Below are 23,827 nucleotides of genomic sequence, written 5' to 3' on the forward strand. Positions count from 1 at the left end.
CAGAGAAGTTCGAAGCTCCCCTCTCCCAGGCAGGGAAAGTTCTGGACAGAGACCCTTGTCCTTTCTCAGGATAACTGGCCCAGATGACCCTAAGGATTATAGACTATTTAATCCCTCTCCAAAAAATTGAACTGTCTCACACACAGAATTCTTTGGGTGGGAAAGCGATGTTCATTTCTACCTCTTTTGTCCAAAAACAGGCGGATTTTCCCTGCCCTCCCCATTCACACGGTGAAGTCTGTTTTGTTTGAAAGGGGAGCCAGGAGTCCCTTTGGATCCAAATACAAACCACCGTCTTACGCTGCGGGCGACTGTGAGTCAGAACCCACTCACAGCCGGGCTCCTGTGACAGAAACCGCGCAATAGGAACAAAAGGAAGACTTGTAGACTCTGAAGGCACCTTGGGGCTAGAAATGTGAGCCATCTAAACACGCTGCTCAGGTCAGCAGAGGGCTCCGGTGACAATAGGATGCGCGACAGGGATTTGGAGCACCACCGGCCTCTCCCTCCTTAAGCCTAAGTACTGAGCCTGGCCTTGTACCATGAACTTCAGACGGGCCAAACTGCGCCTGCCTTGCCGCCAGGAGCCTGGCACGTAGTAGGCATACAGTATGTCTTGGCAGAATTAGTGTTGCCAGGCTCAGGGCTCCCTGGCAATGGGCACCAGAACTTTGTAATTGCTCTCGCCCTCGGGGAGGTGCGTTGGGAACTTCAGACTCCCTCTCTGAAGAGAGAAGGCAAACTGCCACTTGGCTATCTGACCTATAATTAATCTGTTCTCTGTGGTACACGCATCATTCGTGCTGGGTTTGGTTTGGTTTTTGAAAATGAAACCAAGTGTCCTGAGAAACGAACTCACTTTGATCTCGACAAGCGAAGTCAAAGTACAGACTTTCTCTAGTGTTTCTGCTTAGAGCGTGCTGACGGACGTGCAACAGACAAGTCGGGTCACGGACATTTCCAAAGGTCTAGGTAGTTTCATGACTAACCGTAATTACATGCTTGTTCCGAAACCGGTTCCCCTGGCTACAGAGACAGAGTTTGTGGGAAGAGGAATGGAGGTTTGATCAGAAGTTTAAAGAGAAAGAATCCTTTCTCCTGGGGTTGGGGGGTGGGGCGGGGTGGCTAAGTCACCCTCCACCCCCTGGGGTTAAGAGGAAGCAGGAGTGTGAACCGAAAGCGCGGGCTGTCAGCCCACCAGGGACTCCCCTGTGCTGCCCGTGTGCGGAGAGGTGGGATTAGGGTCCCATGTGTCACGTTGTCATCCCACCGAGCAGCAAGGTGACGTGGTGCCACCCGCAGCCTGTCACCTGCTCAGCTGGGCGCAAGAGCCAATGTTCAAGGTGCAAAGGAAGGCTTGTGGGGCTTTCTCTGGCCACAGAGAAACTCAAAGGCTGCCTGGAGGAGGTCACAGCTGTAATATTGACCTCGTTTGCAATCTCTACCCAGCAGGATAAAAATATCTTTTAAAAAAGAAAGCTTTTAAGAGAACATTCTTAGAAGCCAATTTTCTTAACTCTTACTTCTTTATTCCCAGGGGCAGCCTGCTCTCAACTGTGATCTGCGGGTCTCAGTAGAAAAAGGTGGCCCGTGCTCCGTAGAATCGGAAAAGTAGGAGAATGGGAGCCACGGGCAGCATCCTGCCGGCAGGAGGGGGTCCGGGCCAGGCCGTGGTCTCCTGGCCAACTGGTTGAGTCACCGGGAGGAGCTTTCTTCCAATTGGGAGAGGCAGAAAGAAAGGAGATGTGCGTCTCCTGCCCATTTGGTGGCTTTGGGTGGCTGTAACTTAGGTTTGTACCCCAGGTTCGGGTATCAGGAGTGCTAGAGAGCAGAGCTGGCTGGAGAGAGACCAACCTGAAGTCATGAGTCCATGGAGGATCCCCCTTGGCAGGCTTTCTTAGGACTTGGACCATTTCAGCCTGTTGATGCAATTAAAAAAAAAAAAAGTGCTGGGAGATATTTCAGGAAACAAGGTCTTTGTAATACTCAGAACAAAAATAGAGAAGCGTGCATTATTCTTCTAGGAGCTGCTCAGGACAGGTGCCAAGAAATCGAGATCAGTTGCCTTAGGGGACGAACCCCTGAAGATACTGAAGAACATATATTGCCCAAAAAAGTTCACCAACACACACACATTTTCCATCTTCCCTGCAGGATGCCCCAAGGGAGAAAGTACAGGAAACCTAGAACAAATCACTTGACCCAGGCATGAGGAAGGTGACAGAGTCACAAGTATGGCTAAGTGTTTGCTCCCCCCACCATGATATTCTTCGGAGATGGGTGACGTGTCCCTCCCATAGACCATGGGGGACGTGCCACAGAAAGATTGGATGGTACAGCTGCTCTTTGAGCTGCAGTTTTTTGTTTTGTTTTTTAAGTCTTCTCTACACCCCACTTGGGACTCGAACTCACGACCCCGAGATCAAGAGTTGCACGCTCCACCCACAGATCCGGCCGGGCGCCCCTGAGCTGCAGTTTAAATGAGAGCAACAATGCAGTATTCCAGATAAGAAGAAGTTCCTACAGAAAACTGGGTAAAATTTTGAAGGTGGAGAAAGAAAGGTGGGGGAGGGGGAGCCTTGGTCACAGGCTGGCTCAGCCCATTGGTGCCATCGGGCTGCACATGGTAAAGCTCTTTATTTCTGTCATCTGGCCTTCAAGTTCTTCAGTGTTCAATGTGGAGAACATGCTGTTGATAGAGGCCGAAGAGAAGTGCAGAGGCCTTCTTCAAACAACACAACCAGAGACCACAAAGTGCAGGTTTAATTTAGCTGTGTATTTAAATACACTGACACCTCATCATCATCTCTCAAAAAAATAATGAACTTTAAAAAAAAATCCCTCAGCCTGGCACATGGTTACTTATGGTGGATGAGAGAATGTGTGGTTAATTTGAAGAGTCCACGGAGGGGGCCAGGGAGGCTGGAGAGCAGCATAAAGATGAGCACAATGGGGTTTTATCTAGATCACGCTTTATCAGAAATTCATGTTCTTCTTTTTATTTATTTATTTATTTATTTATTTATTTATTTATTTATTTTTATTTGACAGAGAGAGATAGCGAGAGCAGGAACACAAGCAGGGGGAGTGGGAGAGGGAGAAGCAGGCTTCCCACTGAGCAGGGAGCCCGATGCGGGGCTCGATCCCAGAACCCTGGGATCATGACCTGAGCCAAAGGCAGACACTTAATGACTGAGCCACCCGGGCGCCCCAGAAATTCATGTTCTTCTATGAGTGGTGTTTGCATCCTTGAGCCCGGGGTAGGGTCAGGAGGTGGGGGCCAAGCAGCTGGATAGGGTAGAACCCAGGACACCCACCCCATCTCCTTGCTTATACACATACACACCCTAGATCCATAGAGCTGGTATCTCTCTTGTTGCTGGAATATTTTCAGCAACAATCAATCCCTTTAAAATTTTTATTTTCTACTTTACAGAAAAAAAGAACCCAATGAACACAAAGCTCTAATTACTTGCATCCCCTCGTATTCATTGCTCATCCTTGCCAATATTTTTGTACACAGTCATCGGTGTGAATCTACTACTTTGTGTTCTAATTTTTCGCTACATTTTTATCTTCACATTTCCACCTGTGGATAGTTAAGTTCTAGTCACTGAAAGCCCCAAAGAGGTAGGAGACAGACACTGCCGTTTTTTATTAGCTTCCATTCCTAGCCATCCTCCAGCTGTTGGATTTGAAGGGGTGATATCAGATCTTTGCAGCTGTGACTAGTGCTAACAGTCATCCCTAGACATCTCGAAAGGTGGAATGTGACCTGAGCTAAGCAGAGACCTGTTTCAACTCCCAGCCTATTTCAAGAGCTTGAAAAGTTCAGGCCCCGATAAAATGAAGTATTCCTTCCGGTCTTGGCTCCTTGCTACTTTATAACATGCCATAGGTTTACAGTCCAAGAGGGCTCGGATTTCTGCCCCACGTTTGACGTGTGAGGCCTCGGTCCAGATTGCGGCGCTGACTTCCCCGCACCTCGCTCGGCCCCAGCAGGGCTATGGAGGTGCCGAGGCCCCGGCCAGGCCTCCCCACCAGGCTGCTCGGGGACAGAGACACCAGCCATACTGGCATCTGTAACCCGCACGCTCTTCTCGCTCTTCCAGCTCGCCCCGCCTGCCCACTGCTGGCAGCTAACGGGATCCTCCTCAGGAGTGGCTGGGAGAGGTAGGCAGAATACACGCTGAGCAGCAGGGCCATTCAAAGCCCGGGCAGACTCGCAGAGGCACGAGGCGAATGCATCTGGGGAATGCACTGGACACAGTCAGGAGCAGCTAGACCCTCTAAGGGCTGGACCACAGGAAGAGGGGAAAAGTCCACAGCTAAGGATCTAGGGGTGCCTTTGTTCTTGTCCTTTTAAAGTCATACTTGCAATTTACGTAAAATACACGGCATGCTCCGCTTAAACGGTTTAGGACTGTCCTAATTTATTTGCAGGCAGCAATTGCTCCTTTCTTTGTGTTTCTTTTCCCAGCCTAGCATCCAGGACAAGGTAAGTGCTCTGCACAGCTTTGGTGAAGCAAGTCATCTTCTTACCTTCTTCTGAGTGACTGGTAAACTCCAGGATGCAATTCTAGTCCCTCAAACTGAAGTCAGTCTTTTGTTCTTAAACAGAGCCGATGCAAGACCTGGGTGATTTGCTGTCTGTTCTTATTTGTTTTGTTGTTTTGGGTTTCTTGTTTTTTGTTTTTTTTTACCTTTTCAAATGACTTGATTGTGATTTGATACCTCGTCTAGGTTGAAAACTGGAGTTGATTTTATTGACTGCCATATAGCAAACAGGATGTTTCACACTTGACAGATGCATTTGTAATCCCATTCATTAATGTCGTTTACGATGTTTGTTAATACCAAAGACAAGTAGGATGCGTAATTCTGTTCTCCCTTCGCCGTGTGCCTTCCCAACAGAGTTCTCAACCCCATTGATATAAAGCCCCGAGGAGATCCCCAGATCTGAGCACTGAGAATTCGGCTCGGGTCCTCAGCAGATGGGTGTCACTGTCATCTCCTAGCCAGCAGGATGGAGACCACGCCCTTAAATTCCCAGAAGGAGCTATCAGCGTGTAAGGATAAAGAAGATTGTCAGGAAAACGGAGTTCTGCAGAAGGGTGTCCCTGTCCCTGAGGATAAGGTGGAGTCTGGCCACGTCTCCAACGGGTACTCAGCGGTGCCGAGCCCTGGTGCCGGAGAGGACTCTCAGCACTCCATTCCGGCCACCACCACCGCCCTAGTGGCTGAGGCTCATCAAGGGGAACGGGAGACCTGGGGCAAGAAGATGGATTTCCTCCTCTCGGTCATTGGCTATGCCGTGGACCTGGGCAACGTCTGGCGCTTTCCCTACATCTGTTACCAGAATGGAGGGGGTCAGTATCATGGGCCACAAGCAGAGGCTCTGACCCAGGGGCGGTCTGTAGATCCTTTTGGGAGGCCAGAGCGGAGATCATGTCTTTTCTGTCCTGTCTAACTGATGAGTCTGGGAACATGATTGCTTAGACTTTCAAGCTGGTCCAAAAGACAGAGCCCCAGTAAGCCAAATGTTCAGTCAGCATGTCTGAGGCTCCCTGGGTTATCAAGTTGGATAAAAGCTCTCCCAAACCTGACCTCGCCAGATGTTCAGCATCCTTGTGCTTCATGTGTGGGAGAGCCCCCTTCTCAACCCCTGAATTACCCAAGCTCCACCCTCAGAGCGAGATGTGAAAATGACCATCAGCCCTGTGCAGGTTCTGCTCGGCAGAGGCCAGAGAGGTTAGATCTGTGTAAGGAAAAATTGGGAAGGGGCTCCAGGGTCCCAGGCCCTCCGGGGCCTTTGGACCCATGTGTGGTCAGAGAAGGGCGTCTGCTCAGGTCCAGAGTCTTGAGCTGGAATCTGAGCATGATCCAGAGTTGAACCCAGCCACAGCATGGCCTTAATAACCCCAAACCATACACTGGATCTGCCTTCTATCTCCTACAAGAGTGCTGGGTTTTTGAGGCTAGAGACTATTTCAGGTTCCTCCTTTTACCCCCCAACACCTTCAGAGCAGTTAACTGTAGATTATCAAAAAGAGTATCTGACTGCCGGCATGGCTATGGGAGCCACAGAGAGGGGAAGTGGAAAGGAGTGAGTAGGTACGGGGCCTCTGTGTTGACACTGGACTTGCTATCAAAATGCTAAAAGGACAAGAAATGGAAGTCAAATCAGTCAATATTTTTTTTGACAGAAGCTCTGGCAGCTGACTTGGGAGGGCAGCTAAAATGACGTTTGGGGAGAATTCATTAGTGTCCTCATTTCCTCCATGGCCTGACACAGAGTGGCCTGGAGTTTTTAAGGACCTTGGTCCACATGCCTACGAAGGCAGTTCCGGGGTGGGGGGGCTGGGAAGCCCAGTCCTCTCTGCCTGGGAGGAGCGGAAGTTATCTCCAGCTTGGGAGGGCTCATCGTTAGCCTGAGCTTTCTATAAGGGGCTGGGGCGCTGGTGACGTTTGTCCTACACTCATTCCCTACCATTAAGCCAGCCAAGCAAACCCGTTACAAATGCCACCATGAGAACACAACGTGGTTCTTATTCCCAAGCTAGATGTACCCAGAGCGATTGTAAGTGAGGTGGGACCTTTCTGAGTTGCCCTAACTTCCGGTTTCTAGGTTCAAAGCACTTTATGGGAGGGAGAGTTAGCGGGGAAAATCACAGCTGACCCACCCTTTGGGCTGAGACTCAGGTGGCAGGTGAGCAATCCCCACCTCGGTGTTTCCAAACTGTGCCTCAGCCACGAGAGCCAGGGGACACCAGCATCTCTGGGGATGCCGCAGCCCCGCGCTTCCTCGTTCTGTGACAAACTACCCTTCTCAGCCACATCTGCAAAGGGGGCCCAGAAGGGAGCGTTCTGGCTTAGTGGAATTATGGAAATAGAGCCACATTTCAGAAACAAGAGTCTGGAGCCAGGGATAATAGGGATGAACAAAGATTGGAATGCAGGGACCTGCAGATTACTGCAGTCATTGTGCAGGTTGTCACAGGTGATCTGTCCCCAGGGTCTCAAACTCTGCTTGCGTCAGAATCACCTGGGCAGCTTACACATTTTTGTCTTAAACCCACACCTGGAACTTCCCCGTCGGATGTGTGTTCTTAAGCTCACTGGTGATTCCCTCGTGTGGCTGGCTTTGGGAAGCTCAGCCCTCTGCCACTCTGTCATTTCATAGGGGAGGAAACAGGTTCAGGGAGGGGCGGTGTCTCCCAGGGTCCTCCGGGTGGTTAGAAGTGCAACCGATTCCAGGGTCTGGTCTGTTGATCCTGAACCCAGCTTCCTTTCCACGTACTCTCTGCCGCCTTCATTTACTCTCTCAAACCCCCATTTGACCGTGGAGCTCTGGGAAAGTGCTAAGCCCAGGGGAGCATAGTGTGAGGTCGCTTAGCACAGGGTGGCTTCATGAGACTCGAGCATCAGACGGCCCCTCGAATCTCGGCGCTACCCCGGGTGTCCAGATCAGTTGGGCTGTCCTGGGGCAGATGTGGGCAGGGGGTGAAATTGTCTTTCGTCTGCCTCAGGGGCATTCCTCCTGCCCTACACGATCATGGCCATTTTTGGGGGGATCCCACTGTTCTACATGGAGCTTGCGCTGGGCCAGTACCACCGAAATGGATGCATTTCTATATGGAGGAAAATCTGCCCGATTTTCAAAGGTAACTGAAAGGCTTGAGTGGGGGGGTGGGTGATGGGTCTTGCAGGGGAGAGGTGATTCCTGTCCATGTATGGGAGCTGGGGACCTTCTTCTGGAATCAGCTGGGCCTTAAGGTATCTCTGGGCGATGACCTCGGTAATTAAGTTTTTCACTGCTCAAGTGGTATGAGATTGTTAAAGGTAAACAGAATAAATAGCAATTAAAAGTAAACCTGGGGCACCTGGCTGCTAGAGCATGTGACTCTTGATCTCGGAGTCATGAGTTCGAGCCCCACGCTGGGTGTAGAGATTACTAAAAAAAAATAAGCTTAAAAATAATAATAATAAAAGTAAAATAAGCATTTTAGAAAATAAATAAAAGTAAACCTAATAGAGTCCTATAAAGATAGAGGATAAACTAATGGTTGCCAGAGGGAAAGAGGTGGGGGATAGGCAAAGTGGGTGAAGGGGACTGGGAGGTACAGGCTTCCAGTTATGGAATGAATCGGTCACGGGGATGAAAGGCACAGCGTCAGGAATATAGTCAATAGTGCTGTAATAGCGTTGTGTTGTGTGGTGACAGACGGCACTACGCTTGTGGTGAGCAGAGCAGAACAGATTGTTGAATCACCTGTGGTACACCTGAGACTAATGTAACATTGTTTGTCAGCTATATTCAAATAAAAGGACTTTTTAAAGCAACCAAAATAGGGCGCCTGGGTGGCTCAGTCGGTTAAGCGACGGCCTTCGGCTCAGGTCATGATTCCGGGGTCCTGGAATCCAGCGCCGACCCGCGGGGAGTCTGCTTTTCCCTCCGACCCTCCCCCCTCTGGTGCTCTCTCTCACTCTCTCAAATAAATAATATAAAAAATAATAAAAATCTTAAAAAAAAAAAATACAAAGCAACCGAAATATAAAGAGTTCAAAGCAGTAACAGCACACACACGTTTTCTCAAACGTGTGATCTTGCAAATGCATCTAAGGAATTTCCCACCCCTGTCCGCCATCTCCCAGAGTCTTGGAGAATGAGGGGAATGGCAGCCCCCAGCACGCCCCCGCCCCTGAGCTGCAGGACCCTCCAAGGCCCCCGGGTCCGTCAGTCTGTCACTGCCGGGCCGCCCTGTAAACGTGGCCCCCCCGGCCCCCCTCTCTCCCAGGGATCGGTTACGCCATCTGCATCATCGCCTTCTACATCGCCTCCTACTACAACACCATCATGGCCTGGGCGCTCTACTACCTCATCTCCTCCTTCACCGACCAGCTGCCCTGGACCAGCTGCACGAACTCCTGGAACACTGGCAACTGCACCAACTACTTCTCCGAGAACAACGTCACCTGGACGCTGCACTCGACGTCCCCCGCAGAAGAATTTTACACGTAAGTGCATGTAAGTGAGGGGTGGTCTGGTAGAGGCGGGCCACACCCCGGGGCGTGGCTTCTGTGGAGGGAGGCGGGGCCAGGGGCTCCCCGCCTCTTCCGTGGTTTGCGAGAAACGAAGCTCTTCGGGCGAGAGGAGTAAATGTAAGTGAGGGAGCCGCCAGGCCGGCCCCAGGCAGATGTGGAGCTGGGAGACTCGACCTCGAGTGCTCCCTAATCTGGCCCTGTGGGCTGCCCCCCCCCCCCGCCCTTCATAATGTGCCAGGCCAGGCTGCCCCCAGGTGCCCAGGCCGATCCTGTCCTTCACATTCCAGAACGACTCCGCGTCCAAACCACCCTTCCTCCTGGGCCCCCGCTCTCCCGCCGGTTGTCAGGGAATCAAAGCCTCCCCCTGCTGCCGTGGTTTGCAGCTATTCAAAGGGTTTCTGGTTTCATGTGTTCACTTCACAAGCGGGACCTACCCTTTGGAAGAAGATGCCTGGAGTACGGAGTACTCTTTAATGCCGGCATTGCGGGCAGCGGCAGCCCCAGAGAGCGTGATTTTGGGGTGGGAAGGACCCACTACCCACCCAGACAAAAGCTGCCCCAGCCAGGAAAGGAGGTGCCTGAGAGTCGGCCTCGGGGGCTGAGTGCTCTTCCCAGGGGCTGTGGGCCGAATGTGCCGGTCTGTCCCCCAGGATGGGCAGGGCCCGCTCTTTCTGAGGCTTGGTGCCTTGCTCTGGTCCTTGCTGCGCCTTGTCCGGTTCTTCCCTTGGCACCTGCCAGATCCGCTCGCCGCTCAGGGCATCTCACGGGCCTTTCTTTCTCGCTCACTCCAGGCGCCACGTCCTGCAGATCCATCGGTCTAAGGGACTTCAGGACCTGGGGGGGCTCAGCTGGCAGCTCACCCTCTGCATCATGCTGATCTTCACCGTTATCTACTTCAGTATCTGGAAGGGTGTCAAAACGTCTGGCAAGGTGAGAAGGACTCTGGCTGCGGATCCTGACCTGCCAAGGGGCCCCAGAGGATTCAAACTCAGAACTCAGTAGCCTGGACAGCCATAGACACAGGGACATTGTGTCCTTCAACACCAAACACGATTCGTGATGCTCAATTTCTCTTCACCACATCTGTTCAAGAATTCTAGAAATAGGCCAATCCCAGGAACCATTATATGATTTTTTAAAAAATTCCTTTAACCCACCTGTAGTGTCACAATTAATAACCATGGCAATAATTTATTGAAAACCCATGATGGGCCATGATCAGTGCTTTATATACACTGGCTACTGTCTTGTCTTTTGCTGGGGTTTCCCCATATTGCAGGTGGGAAGTGGGTTTGGAGGCAGTAGTACTGGTAAGCTGGGACTCAGATCCCCGTCTGATCCTCAAGGCTCTGATGTTTCTGCCACATCACTCTGCCTCCTGTAGTTACAGAAAGCATAAAAGACACCAACATCCACATGCTGACAATCTGTGTTTCTACCCCCTTCCTTCACAGGTGGTATGGGTGACAGCCACCTTCCCTTACATCATCCTCTCGGTCCTGCTGGTAAGGGGGGCCACCCTCCCCGGAGCCTGGAGGGGTGTTCTCTTTTATTTGAAACCCAACTGGCAGAAACTCCTGGAGACAGGGGTAAGATAACGGGGAAAACGATGGGCACCTGTCTGTCATTTTACTAACTGAAGCTAGCGCCCCCCCCCCCCATAGGGACAACTGAAATTTAGGCTCATTATTGCAAGTCTGCAATAATGTTTTATTTTTTTTTTTTTAAAGATTTTGTTTATTTATTTGAGAGAGAGAGAATGAGAGAGCACATGAGAGGGGGGAGGGTCAGAGGGAGAAGCAGACTCCCTGCCAAGCAGGGAGCCCGATGTGGGACTCAATCCAGGGACTCCAGGATCATGACCTGAGCCGAAGGCAGTCGCTTAACCAACTGAGCCACCCAGGCGCCCTGCAATAATGTTTTAAATCAGGAGTACAAGCATGGAAAGTACAGTCAAGGCCAGTGGATTGGCTTATGCCAAAGTGTGAGGAAGAGAAATCACATTTGTTTGCACTTCGTATGTGGCCGCCCCTGGGAGGAGCTTTGAGGGCTTGTTTTTCACTTTGCACAGAGAGTATGGCCCCGGGCTCGGCCCTCACCCTTACCTCTGCTGCCTTCCAGGTATGGGTAGATGCTGCCGCTCAGATCTTCTTCTCTCTTGGTCCTGGCTTTGGGGTCCTATTGGCTTTCGCTAGCTACAACAAGTTCAACAACAGCTGTTACCAGTGAGTATCTGGGGCTCCCCAGGCAAAGCTTGAAAGTGGGTGAGCATAGTCAGCTGGCCAGAGGAAGGTGATCGAACTAATGGCCTCAAACTTGGCCGGGCCCGGGCACCCCCCAGGTCCCTGACCAGTTCCTCCATGGCCAGAGCACCCACCCAGTCCATAGCCTCCCCCAGGCCAGTCAGGGAATGAGAGAGGGGCCTCAGGCCACTTTCGTTTTGTGAGAGCTTCTCACAAAAAAATTTTTTTCAGATTAAGAAATTCCACAGCAGATTTTTAAAAATTGCAACATATAGTAAATATTTAGATTTCACTTATTAACGTGTTTAACAAAAATTGTAATGTGATCATTTATTTATGTACATATTCACAAAAGTATAACGATTGAGCTATTTTGACCAATGCAAAATGCCACCATGATTTTTGTCGCAAAATCTCATTTCAGAAATTTTGACAAAACGGGGAGTGTTGTGCCAATTACGATTTCACTATCACTCGTCATCTTTAGAGTTAACTTTGTTTGAATGTCCTCTCACGGATGGCAGGGTCCGGCACTCTAATCAATAAGATGATTACAGAATTCACTTTTTCTTACAAAGGAATCCACAAGTACCCTAAGCAATGTGGCATTGCACTGGGACACCAGCCTGAAGTTGGATGACAAGATCTTCTTTTAAAAGTATCAGGATATCCCAGTGACAGCCTCGTAACCTCATTTGCACATAATGTCAAAAGTCTAAATCTGAGGACTTCATGAATGTGAGGCCAAGGCCCCCTCACGGCCCCGCCTCCAATCCAGACCTTGCTTCAGAGCAATTCTTTTTTTTTTTTAAGATTTTATTTATTTATTTGAGAGGGAGAGAGAGCACAACAGGGGGAGTGTCAGGCAGAGGGAGAGGGAGAAGCAGACTCCCCGCTGAGCTGGGAGCCCGATGTGGGGCTCGATCCCGGGACTCCAGGATCATGACCTGAGCCCAAGGCAGTTGCTTAACCAACTGAGCTACTCAGGCGCCCCCAGAGCAGTTCTTGTTTGAAATCAAGAGGTCTGTGTGGTTCCAGTTCACCACAGGAGGTCACGATAACCAGTCCTGACCTGCGGCTCGTCCCCACCTACCAACCAGTGTGAGAGGCCGGGCCTGGGAGAACGGGAGGGGACACCAGGACAGGTCCCTGCGGGCCTTGGCTGGAGACAGATGCTCTTGAGACTCTCTCCTTGGAAATGTCTCAGTCCCTGTGTGTTTTCCGCTCCAGAGATGCCCTGGTGACCAGCGTGGTGAACTGCATGACGAGCTTCGTTTCCGGATTTGTCATCTTCACGGTGCTCGGGTATATGGCCGAGATGAGGAACGAGGATGTGTCCGAGGTGGCCAAAGACGCAGGTGGGAACTTGGGTTCTCTTTACATCCCCTTGCTCTCACTGAATTGGTTGGCTGCTCTTTGGGTCCTTATAAATATCTAACTTTTGAATTATTTCTGAATGTTCCTTTAAACATTGCCCAAGGTTTTAGAGAAACTTACTGCCTTCTGTGTGCTCAGCCATGATGGGAATGGGGCAGCTCCCCCTAAAATGTGACTTGGATGAGGGCTTTTAAAAAACCACTGGGTTTGGGTCCGGTGATGGGTCCAAGTCTAATAAGCAAATGATTACTAACCCTTAGAATTTCCCCTTGCAGAAAAATAAAATGTAGATGACGTATCACTCTACTGTATTGTGAGGTTTTCATGGAAAAGGAGGGACAGATATTGAAAAAGTGGCCATGGAAGCTTGTGGATGGAATCCCAGGGCTTTCTTGCCAACAAGCCTGTCTTTGGCCTGATGCACAGCTCTGAGCATCCCCATACCCCAAACTCAGGCACCCCTATCTCGCTCGTGAGAGGTGGAAGACATGTCCCTCACACTATCAAAAGGGACTTTAAAATAGTGGGAGGTCTTTATTCCAAGGCCTCTATGACTCTTCTGAAATCAGTTCACATTTCCTACTATTCTGGAGCTAACGCCATCAGAGAGAGCTAAATGCTCTAGAGCTATCAGTCCTGGCCCTGAAAAAAAAGCTCTGAATTATGATATGGTGGAAACTCTTATTCCTGTGTGCAGCTTTGCTAGTCTTAGGGTCTTGGGTTTGTCTCTATTCCCGCCCCCCCCCCATTGATTGAGGGTTCACACTTTTCAAGATGGCTACTATTCCTTCCCTGCCTCGCGTGATGTCGGGACGGTGGGATGGTGTGGAGTGTGAGGAAGCCTAGTTCACGTGTAAGGTCTCGTGACCGGAGTTGTAACTGTTGGTGTGGCTGAGGTTCCCCCCGAGACATCTTCGCAGGGCAGGTGTTGGTGACCACGCCCCCCTCTGTCCCGCTCTGTCTCAGGCCCCAGCCTCCTCTTCATCACGTATGCAGAAGCCATAGCCAACATGCCAGCATCCACGTTCTTTGCCATCATCTTCTTCCTGATGTTAATCACGCTGGGCCTGGACAGCACCGTGAGTGAATGGGGAGGGAAACCTGGCTTTCTGGAGGAGACAGGGGTTGGGGGGGAGGAGGGTGCACGTATCCCTCCCATCCTGGCCAGCCCACGTGGTGTTGGCTGCCCCCTCCCGGTGCTCCCTCAGCCCCTGGCTCAGGCCTCACCGCTGGGGCTCGTGCCGTCTAGGGCATGAGAGGGTCATTAATGGGCTAATGAGGGCTAGGTGTCCGCACAGGCCAGGGCTCAGATATGTGAACTGCTATTACTGTGCACTGTCCCTGGACCACAGGGCAGCGCCTAAAGGTCCCTCTTGTGTCCTGGTACCCTGCTGCCCCGCATTTGGCTCAGCACCTCGTACTTAGTAGCGTGGGATGACTCTCAGCTTTGAGTTGGCCTTTCTGGCACAGCCGAAGTCTCCCCGAGCGACCTCACATAAAGAAGTCCTGTCCAGGCACTATATTTTTTTTCCCCAATGTCCTTGGGGGTGGGGTCTAAGTGACCATGTAAAATGGGGTGATAACATTGCCAGTGAGGGCTGGGGTGTATGGGGGGAACCAGTCATGACCAGCCACCCTCTGGCCTGTTCGCCGTCCTCGAAGGTAACAGACTTGTCCCGAGTCTCCCCTGTGACTGCTTGCGTGTCCCTCTCAGTTTGCAGGCTTGGAGGGGGTGATCACAGCTGTGCTAGATGAGTTTCCGCACATCTGGGCCAAGCGCCGGGAGTGGTTTGTGCTTGGTGTGGTCATTACCTGCTTCTTTGGATCCCTGGCCACCCTGACTTTTGTGAGTACCACAACCCCCAGCTTTGAGTAGCCTCTCCTAGGGCAGCAAAGCCCTACAAGGACCTTCCATCCTCCGTGGGGGCCCTGGCTTGGGGGCCAAAGTAAAAGGGGTTGATCAGACACAAAGTTGTTTCTGGCAGCGTCTGTGTGTAGAATCTGTGCCTGGTGGCTGGAGGTCTTCGCGCCCTACTGTAGACCCAATTAGATTTCAGGCTTGGCGGGGTGTCTGCAGAAGAACTGAGATTTGCTTTTCCAGTCTTTAGAGCTGCTTTCATGGGATTGTTGCCCTGATGTCCTGATATGCAGAATATCTGGAGGCTGGCATCTTATGTTTGTAATCTCGCTTTGTCTCCTCCAGAGAATTTGCAATGGTGAAGAAGTCAGACCCTCGCCCATGATTTTTTTTTTTTTTTACTAGCTGAGGCAAATAAGGTAAAACGGAATCCCAGGCATCCCAGGCTTGTGTCCTCCTGACTCAAGGCAGATTTTGAAGACCTGCCTCTTCAAGCCACGACCCCAGAGGCTCTGGAGCTTCAGTGGGGGTGGAGGTGGGGGCCCCTGAGGAGGACCCAAGGGATTGGCGAGTTAAGACAGAAGGCAAAAACCAGGACCAATGTGCTCAGCATGTGTGGTATGGTATGGTGAACTCGCCCAGATTCAGTCTTTAGGGTAGAGTACACAGTTAAGTGCCGCATCAATAGAAGAAAGTTGAAAACAGACCCAGGGGCTCTTTTGAGTTTGTATCTTAAAGCTCAGTGGGAGAGTTAGCAAGGAGATTGTTGTAGACCAGTGCCACCAGAGTTCGTAGTTGAGGTCACCAGGATTCCCAATAATGTGGTACTTCGTTATTTCCAGAATTGAAAATGTTTGAGTTGTTACTTGGTTGTCTTTCTTGCCTTCTTCTTCTAACCTTTCTAACCTTCTAACCTTCTTACTTTCTTGCCATAGTAAGAAGGTTACTGTGGCAGAAGAGCCTGAAGAAGTCTGTAGGTGGGTGCTTTTGTAGGGGATGAGCTCAAAGGTGAAGAGTGTCGTGCTCCATAGGACGGGAAGAGATACCCGATGGCATGAAATCAGGCCCATGCTGGGAGGGCCAGTCCAAGAGGCAGGCTCTGGGATATTTATATTAGGTCCAAGGCAGGAATGATCCAACGTTAAGAAGCTGCTTTTGGCCTTCACCGTAAAGAGGAGGCAGCGCATCCGAGGGCCCTTAACCGGTTTGCCATCTCGTTTCCAGGGAGGGGCCTACGTGGTGAAGCTGCTGGAGGAGTATGCCACGGGGCCCGCCGTGCTCACCGTCGCCCTTATAGAGGCGGTTGCTGTGTATTGGTTTTATGGTAAGATGCTCACCAGTCGCGAGCCTTTCCACACCAGCCTGTAGCCATCAGAATAGAGAAGGGCTGATTTCATCAAAGAAAGCCGGGGCAGGGTACAAGACGTCCCCTCCCTGGGGGTCTCTGAAGCCACCCCAGCAGAGTGCCTTCTTCGCAAACAGGTCACCATGTCCTCCACACTCTGCACCACAGATTCCCCTGACTCGTGGGAGGATGCTGTTTCCTTCTGAGTTTAAACGTTCACCCAGCGGACACAGGCTGAAGCAGTTCCATAGAGCTCATCCTAGTGGATGCTGAAGCTGCTGATGGGCTCTAAGAATAGCACAGACAGCAGAGAACTAGTGGATGGTGAATGCATTTGTAGAGGGTACAATATACTACTATTTTACAGAGCTCCCCACAAAGCCCCGAGATAGAGTCTAGGAGATTATCTTCCAGGGAAGAGGCAAGAATGTTCCTGTTTGGATTATTTGCCTTGGTAAAATCCCCAATTCACCCCCTGTGATGCTGGGATGGAATCTGATAGGGGTGAAACTTGCAGGAGCACAGAGAGTAAGCTAACGTGGGTCCATTGGCAGGGGTCCCAAGAATCCGTGGGTGCAGATGGGGTTGACCCAGGCAATTGAAATGAAGAAAACCATGTTCAGGGGCTCCTGGTTGGCTCAAGTCCATAGAGCCTGTGACTCTTGATCTCACGGTTGTAAGTTCGAGTCCCACATTGGATGTAGAGATTACTTAAAATAAATAAATAAATAAAATCTTGAAAAAAAAATGAAAGAAAACTAGATTCAGAGATACCTCTCTTCATCTTTAAAATCAAGAAGTGATTATTTCATTCTGAAAATGTATTGATTTCCCTAGTTCTATGGTAATAAAACAGCTTCAGCATGTTTGTCATTACACATAACATGAAGAAGGGGAGGCCCCATATTTTGAGTTGCACATGGGACCAGTTTTTTAAAAAGAATTTCTCCCTACCTCCTCAGTGATTCAGATGACAGAGTTCAGAGTAGGTGCATCGTCGTGGGCCTCACTGTTGCTGGGGCTCTTGGGGAAGCGACTGCAGGGCAGCCCGCCTTCCCCTTCCCAGTTTCTCACCAGTTGGAGTTCTCAGTTCTCACGTTCTCATACTTTTTATAGAAGAACCTTGATCTTGATCTGGCATGTGAATGGGCAACCTGTGGTTAAAATTTTCTCTTGAACGTTTCCAATGTACGGTCCAAGTCAGTCTCTGCCAAGTGGGTTCACACTTCCTAGATAAAATTCAACTTTCTTTTCTACAGTAACAATAAAATCAAACGTGTGCTGAGTTCTCAGAAATCAGTGCAGTGTGGGCACCAAGAGGGGGCTTTGGGTCCCTCCCCAAATGTCCACCTGTCCCCCCGACTCTGCTTGCTATCAAATCTAGTTTTGTGACATGTCCGCTGTCCCACTTTCTGACCAGATTGGTGCCCTTGAGCCCCTGCTGTGGACAAACTCGGGAGCTGCTACTGTCTCTGAGAATCAGGGGATAAGACAGTCCGTGTCCTCCCTCAGTCAATCTCTTTCTCTTGTGGGTGATTTTAGGCATCACTCAGTTCTGCAGTGACGTGAAGGAAATGCTCGGCTTCAACCCTGGGTGGTTTTGGAGGATCTGCTGGGTAGCCATCAGCCCTCTCTTTCTCCTGGTAAGTGGTCATTTCCCTCTTCTTCTGGCCGCAAAGGAAGATTCACCCACACACTTATATAGAGTAAATTGCATTGAAGTGTAACATAGATACAGGAAAGTGTGTAAATCTCAAGTGTACATCTCATTGCAATTTTATAAATCAAGCATGCTTTCGCAGCAGAAACCATGCTAAGAAACAAAAATATGACCAGCCCTTCAGAAGCCCCTCCAGTGTCCCCTCCCAGTCACTGTGCTCCCCATGCTTCCCCACTCTTCTGACTTCCAGAGCCATGGAATGTTAGTCTGGGCTTGGGTCCCTGCTGCCTGTGTCCATCACTCCCCTGCTCAATGATAATGATAAATAACATTTATTGAACATGACATGCCAGGCCAGACTTTGTGCCAAAGTTACACCTGTTGCTCTATGAATCCTTACAACAGTCCTATGAAGGAGCATAGTCCTGATACCCCATTTTACAGTTAAGGAAATTGAAGCCTGAAGGGTCCAGGTCACATGACGGGTAAGACCTGTTCAAGACCTGGGAAGGATTTCCTGAGCTGCTCTTGAAGGCCCTGGGTGGAGGGGTCCTCGTAATTTCGTATGCATTTTCTTCAAGATGCCCCACACGAAAGTCCTCAAGCGTGGACCTGAGTCAAAAGTAGAATCCATTTAATGCCAAAGGACCTGGGTGAGAACATTCAGTTCCAAGCGTTGCCTCTTTGCCAAGATGTGTTCAGCACTCACTCCCCCGGGCAGCAAGTGTCCCTGCTTACCTCCCGGTGTCCCTCCGAAGGAGAGACACTTGCCCCAAGATGGCGAAGCTCCCTGCTTGCATCCCACGTGTGCTCTGACGTAGCCCGGGGTAAAGTGACTCCGTGCCTGTGGGCAGGGATCACTCTCCAGTTCTTTGATTTAACTGTAACTTTATCTTGGAGGGAATTTTTTATCTTTTAGATCCAGAGGGCTTATTGGACTGGTCCCTCCATCCGGGTCCAGCTTGTTAGGAGTGTCTGGACCAAACATTTTGTCTTAGGGACATCTTTGGCTTTGACATAGAGATAGCTGTTCCTTCCCTGTCTTGTTTAAAACAACAACAAGGAATTCTGTTTTGACTTTCTCTGGGCAGCCCTTTGTTTGGTACTTTTTGTACCCGTACGTCTGGACACTAACATATAAGATGAGCAGGACGTCCCTTCTTGTCTCTGCGATGTTGCATGAGTCTCTCTGTACCCCAGAATCCCTGCTTGACTTCCATTCCCCTGGACCCTGGAGGTTTCCAAAACCAAAACCAACCATTGCTCCAGGTGGCAGATAATTCTCAGCACCCAGTGGCTCTGGGGTGTGCTCTGGGCTCTAGTGTTCTCCTAGACTTGGCCTGGTAGTTCCTATTATCTTATCAGCTCACTGGTGCTTTTAGGTAGATTAAAAACACATGTATATTTTTCTTTCAAATTTTTATTTAAATTCTAGTTCATTAACAGTATAATATTTAGTAGAGTAGAACTTAGGAATTCGTCACTTACATATAACACCCGGTGCTCATCACAGCAAGTGCCCTCCTCAATCCCCATCACCCACCTCGCCCGCCCCCCATCCTCTTCCCTCCATCCACCCTCAGTTTGTTCTCTATCGTTAAGGGTCTCTTATGGTTTGCTTTCCTTTCTCTCTCTTTTTCCCCTTCCCCTATGTTCACCTGTTTTAAAAACATGTCTTTTTTTAAATCCAGGAGTTTTAATTGTTTTCAGTGAGGGGGTTGGCATGAACCACCGAGCCTGCCATCACTAGACACAGAAGTTCTCACATAAATGGATTAGTAATTTATATTATTACCAGTGCTTCTTGATAATCTACTTAAATCCTTTCAGTTGGTTTTCAAAGGAAGAGGAGACACTGCATTAGTTCGTTGAGGGAAGAAGCTATATCTGTTTGCTCGTCGACTTTAGTATTCCCCACCCAGGGAGGAAATGATGTCCAGGGCTGGGATTTGGGAGAGGCAAGTAAGGCATTCACCACAGGTGTCAAATTTAAGGGGGGGAGGCTGTGTGCCAAAACACTCAGGAATCAAGATAAAGACTATTTTACCACAATATTTTTTAAAAACCAAAATGAAGGCAAAGAAGTCCCCAATCAGCAGATTTCAACATTTTAAATAAACGAAAGATCTGACCCTGGACTTGCCTGTCTCACCTCACTCACCTTACTCTAACCTGGCCCTGCCAGATCTTGTCTTTTTTAAAATATTGCACTAAAATATTACTCCTTGATTACTAAAATTGACTTAACTCTTGTGCCCCAGGTGAGCGGCTCACATGTGCCAGCCTCGTCCTGGCCCCAGGCTTTTAGTCCTTTCATGTCTGTGGGCCTCTGGTTGTCTTGCAGCCTGGGTGGACATGTGGTGAGCGGTCAGCGCGTTCCCGTGCCCAGCAAAACTCACGCACGGATTCGCGTCGAGGCCTGTCACTCCTAGTTCGTGTGATGTTTGCTTTACTCACTTCCTCTAAAGGCAAGTGCTCCAGTACCCAACGAAGAGGAGGCAAATCTGTCTTCCCCTTCTGGGTTTACTTACCAGATCCCTGGCTCTGCGCTGTTTAAGGCTGCCTTCAGTAAACAATGAGTAGCTTACTAAAAATACTCTTTTTCACCGAAGCCAAGTTACAAAAAAAGAAAATATTATATATGAGCAGGCAGGGCCGTCCGTGCACGGGGTTTGTCTGGAACAACACACACTGGCTCCCACAGGAGCTTGAGGCCTCTCTGAACTGTGCTGGATTTCACACACCTGCCACCCAGATGAGATGAGTTACAGAGGGGAGGGCTCCTCACCGTGTCCGTCCCGTCTTTCCGTGTTCCAGAACTAGCTCCCTTAGTAGCTGGGTCTAGGGGTGAGGAGGGTAAGTCCGGAGGAGGGTCTGCGATTGGCCGGGCTCCTGTTTGGAAAAGCCTCCTCCCAGACTTAGGATAACACTGTTGGGAAGATGGATGTGTGTTTAACAACTTCCCACTTTATTACCTGCAGACAAAGAAGAAAAGATATAAATAGATGCTTAACCACACAAATAGTTTACATTACTGCTTTCTTTATGACTATGAAGTAATAAAATAAAATTAAATCAAGAGCAATAACGATTTCGGCCCCATGGTTACTAGGCAAAAACTGGTATTTATGCTCTCTCAGGAAACCAAAGCAAAATAAGAAAACCTATAAACTGAGCGTTGGGAGCACACCATGGCATTTTTCTTGGGAGACATTTTCACTCGAATTTTCAAGTAAAAAGTACACGAAGTTGCTTTTTCCTTCCATGATTCCGTTCATGACGAGGGCCTGGGGCAGGCAGTCACTCGTGGTTGAGACGCGTCGTGGCAGAACCCAGGCTAAGGCGCTCAATGCAGAAAGCAGAGAGCTCAAGGAAAGGGAAAAGAGGGAACACATACCCAGGAGCCCAAGGCCTCTCCAGTCTTGAGAACCTTAGAATCTCTCCTGGACACAGGTAACTTCCACCTGACAGCTGAGAAATGCAGGAGGAAATGAAAACAGAGCCCAGACAACTATGAGGCTTTAGGACTGACAGACGCCGTGGGGAGTCATCCAGTTTATTCCTCCACTGTCTGGCGAGACGGGGCCCAAACCACTCTTCATGGTTGCCGGTCTCTTCCCCTTTGCCCCGAAAGGGTTGCTTTAACTCCTCAGAAACAACTTTCTGAGGGCTTGGCATCCCCGCTCTAAGGGTTGAGATGGGGATGGAGAGGAAAATCAATATAAATACCTGGCTGATTTCCGCTTGCAGCTTGGGCACAGAAATGAGTGAATTCTCCGAGTCGGAGTTCAGTCGAGGATCTGTCACGTTTGGGGGATTTCCTGAAAGGATCTCAGCTTTAGCATTTGGTGTTCCTGGTATCAGAACTGCCCCCATCTGCAAGGATGTCGTTACGATTTGTAATGTTTCTTGGCATTGCTCTTTCAGTTCATCATTTGCAGTTTTTTGATGAGCCCGCCCCAGCTCCGACTTTTCCAGTATAACTATCCTCAGTGGAGTATCATCCTGGGTTACTGCATAGGAACCTCATCTTTCATCTGCATCCCCACATATATAGCTTACCGGCTGATCATCACTCCAGGGACATTTAAAGAGGTAGGTGCTAGTGTGTGTGTTCAGACTAGTAATTGTTTTGGGAGAAAAGGATTTTCTGGTTGTGCTCTATTCAGAGGAGATGAGTCCGCCACGTGAAGTTCACCAGTTGGCTCTCCATCTTACGTATTTACATGCCTACACCAATGTGCAGACCTGTAATGGCTGCCACCCCCATGAGCCTCTCTTAGGCAAAAGAGAGAGCTGGTTATTTGCATGCACCAGAGCGCACAGCGTGAGGTGTGGATAGCATTCTAAACTTATCAGATGACTGCTTTGCCTTCTGCTTGCCATTGGGCATGGGCATCAGGCCTGTCGTGTCTGCAGCGATACACATTATGTTTTATTAGAGATTTATTTATTTATTTGAGAGAGGGAGATTTATTTATTGAGAGAGAATAAGTAAATAAATATTTATTTGCGAGCAGTGGGAGGGGCACAGGGAGAGGGAGAATCCTCAAGCAGACTCCCCACTGAGTGTAGAACCCAAGGCGGGGCTCCATCCCAGGACCCTGAGATTATGACCTGAGCTGAAACCAAGAGCTGGCCGCCTAACTGACTGAGCCACCCAGGTGCCCCTGAAGCAATACACATATTTTGACTTAAGTGGAGATTATGGTGGAAAATGTCCATGGTCATTTTTCTAACAGCAGTGTGATGAGTGCTATTTTGAAAATCATCACTAAATAAGGATGTTGCAGCAATATAATAGTTTTAGCTCAAACCATTGGAGTAAAAAAAAAAAAGTTTCCATTATAGTAATATTAATATAGTAATGAATAATGCTATAAAATTTTATTAATAGAACCTTATAATTTGTATAAGATTGTATATTTTTCAAAGCATCTTCATGTAGATGATCCCCTTTTGCTATCAGAATCCCTTGTGAGGTGGATGGGCAGGTATTATTAGACACAAGATATTGAGGCTGGGAATAATCTTGCCCAAAATTTCCTTATTTCAGTGACTTGTCCAAGGATATAAGTACAGGGAGGCTCAGAATCCAGGTTTTCTAATTCCTGGTCCAGTTCTTTTCACTTTTCTCCTCAGAGGGTCAATAGTTTATGTAGAAATTGACACTAGAGGTTTGGGAGCGGTGAGTTGCCATTTTTCATCCAGTGCCACCAGAGTTCGTAGTTGAGGTCACCAGGATTCCCAATAATGTGGTACTTCGTTATTTCCAGAATTGAAAATGTTTGAGTTGTTACTTGGTTGTCTTTCTTGCCATAGTAAGAAGGTTACTGTGGCAGAAGAGCCTGAAGAAGTCTGTAGGTGGGTGCTTTTGTAGGGGATGAGCTCAAAGGTGAAGAGTGGTATTTGGGGAAAGCTAGAAGGGACCGTATCTGTAATGACCTGAGAACTGAGGTGGGCTAGTCTATGGGCTCTTCAATGCAAAACTCAAATAGGAGACCATCACACTCATCTTCCTAAAACATTTCATAAGAAACAGTAAGCAAGAGTACATAAGGCAATTAAACATCAGCTCTTTCTGAGAACAGCTGAGTGCATTTATTTTTCCAAACAGGAAAACTGAATTCTAGGTGGCGAGAACTCTGCATGGAGTTACTTATTTCCTGCACTGAAACCAGTCCTATCACAACCTCATTCCTCCCCAAGGGCCTGGGACCCTGGTGTTGCTTGAAATACACACTCAGACCCAGAATCGTTGGATTTATCCCTTCAAATCATCCTTTATCATAGTCATGATGACCCACTGGTTCCATTGATTAAAATCCAGAGGTCAAGGTCAGGGGTGGGAAGTCTAGTTAGGTTAGAAAATATCAGTATTCTTTGGTTAGACTACACCTCAAATCCTGGTCCTCTCTCTTGCAAATTCTCCGTTGGCCACAAGGAAATGTCACCCAAGGGTGAATAATTATTACAGCTCAGATCCATTAGCAATAGAGGTAAGTAAGGGTGATTGCACCATCATCTTTGCCATAGGCCATCATATGGGGAAGAGTGGGTTTCCAGGAAGCATGATGCAGCCCGTCAAGGAAGACTGGTAGAGAAAGGAGCTAGTCAGCTCTGGCAAGTTGCTCCTCTTCTCTGGGCCTTAGTTTCTTCATCTATAAAATGTGCTTATTGGACTGGATTAACAATTCTCAAACTGTTTTTTAAGGAATAAAATATTCTTGGAATATCACTAGGTGTTACTGCTGGGGAAAATGTTATGTGGTCAAATAACTTTGAAGAAAGCTGGATTA

The 23,827-nt window shown here is 49.1% G+C and overlaps 1 protein-coding gene and 1 long non-coding RNA gene across 3 annotated transcripts in view; one reads left to right on the top strand and one right to left on the bottom strand.

Moving 5' to 3' along the window:
* The window catches only part of SLC6A4 (solute carrier family 6 member 4), a 35,389-nt gene that overhangs the window by 6,892 nt on the left and 4,670 nt on the right, over positions 1-23,827 (top strand). Inside the window, exons 2-14 of one of the 2 annotated variants that reach the window (XM_036111870.2) lie at positions 2,379-2,534; positions 4,915-5,369; positions 7,530-7,664; positions 8,799-9,018; positions 9,837-9,975; positions 10,500-10,634; positions 11,167-11,270; positions 12,519-12,646; positions 13,632-13,744; positions 14,380-14,511; positions 15,748-15,847; positions 17,411-17,511; positions 21,456-21,623. In XM_036111870.2, coding sequence (XP_035967763.1) covers positions 5,027-5,369; positions 7,530-7,664; positions 8,799-9,018; positions 9,837-9,975; positions 10,500-10,634; positions 11,167-11,270; positions 12,519-12,646; positions 13,632-13,744; positions 14,380-14,511; positions 15,748-15,847; positions 17,411-17,511; positions 21,456-21,623 — 1,818 coding nt within the window. In that variant the 5' untranslated portion in view covers positions 2,379-2,534; positions 4,915-5,026. The remainder of the gene's footprint in view (positions 1-2,378; positions 2,535-4,914; positions 5,370-7,529; positions 7,665-8,798; positions 9,019-9,836; positions 9,976-10,499; positions 10,635-11,166; positions 11,271-12,518; positions 12,647-13,631; positions 13,745-14,379; positions 14,512-15,747; positions 15,848-17,410; positions 17,512-21,455; positions 21,624-23,827) is intronic. The other variant, XM_036111867.2, reaches the window with a different exon arrangement.
* Positions 18,933-21,449, bottom strand: LOC144381196 (uncharacterized). Its single transcript, XR_013446070.1, has 2 exons — positions 21,258-21,449; positions 18,933-20,503 (listed from the first exon to the last, which is right to left on the bottom strand). It is a non-coding gene; the product is annotated as an uncharacterized LOC144381196 (long non-coding RNA).

This window comes from Halichoerus grypus, chromosome 2 (genome assembly GCF_964656455.1).
Source record: "Halichoerus grypus chromosome 2, mHalGry1.hap1.1, whole genome shotgun sequence".
In the NCBI taxonomy this organism is placed as follows: Eukaryota; Metazoa; Chordata; class Mammalia; order Carnivora; family Phocidae; genus Halichoerus; species Halichoerus grypus.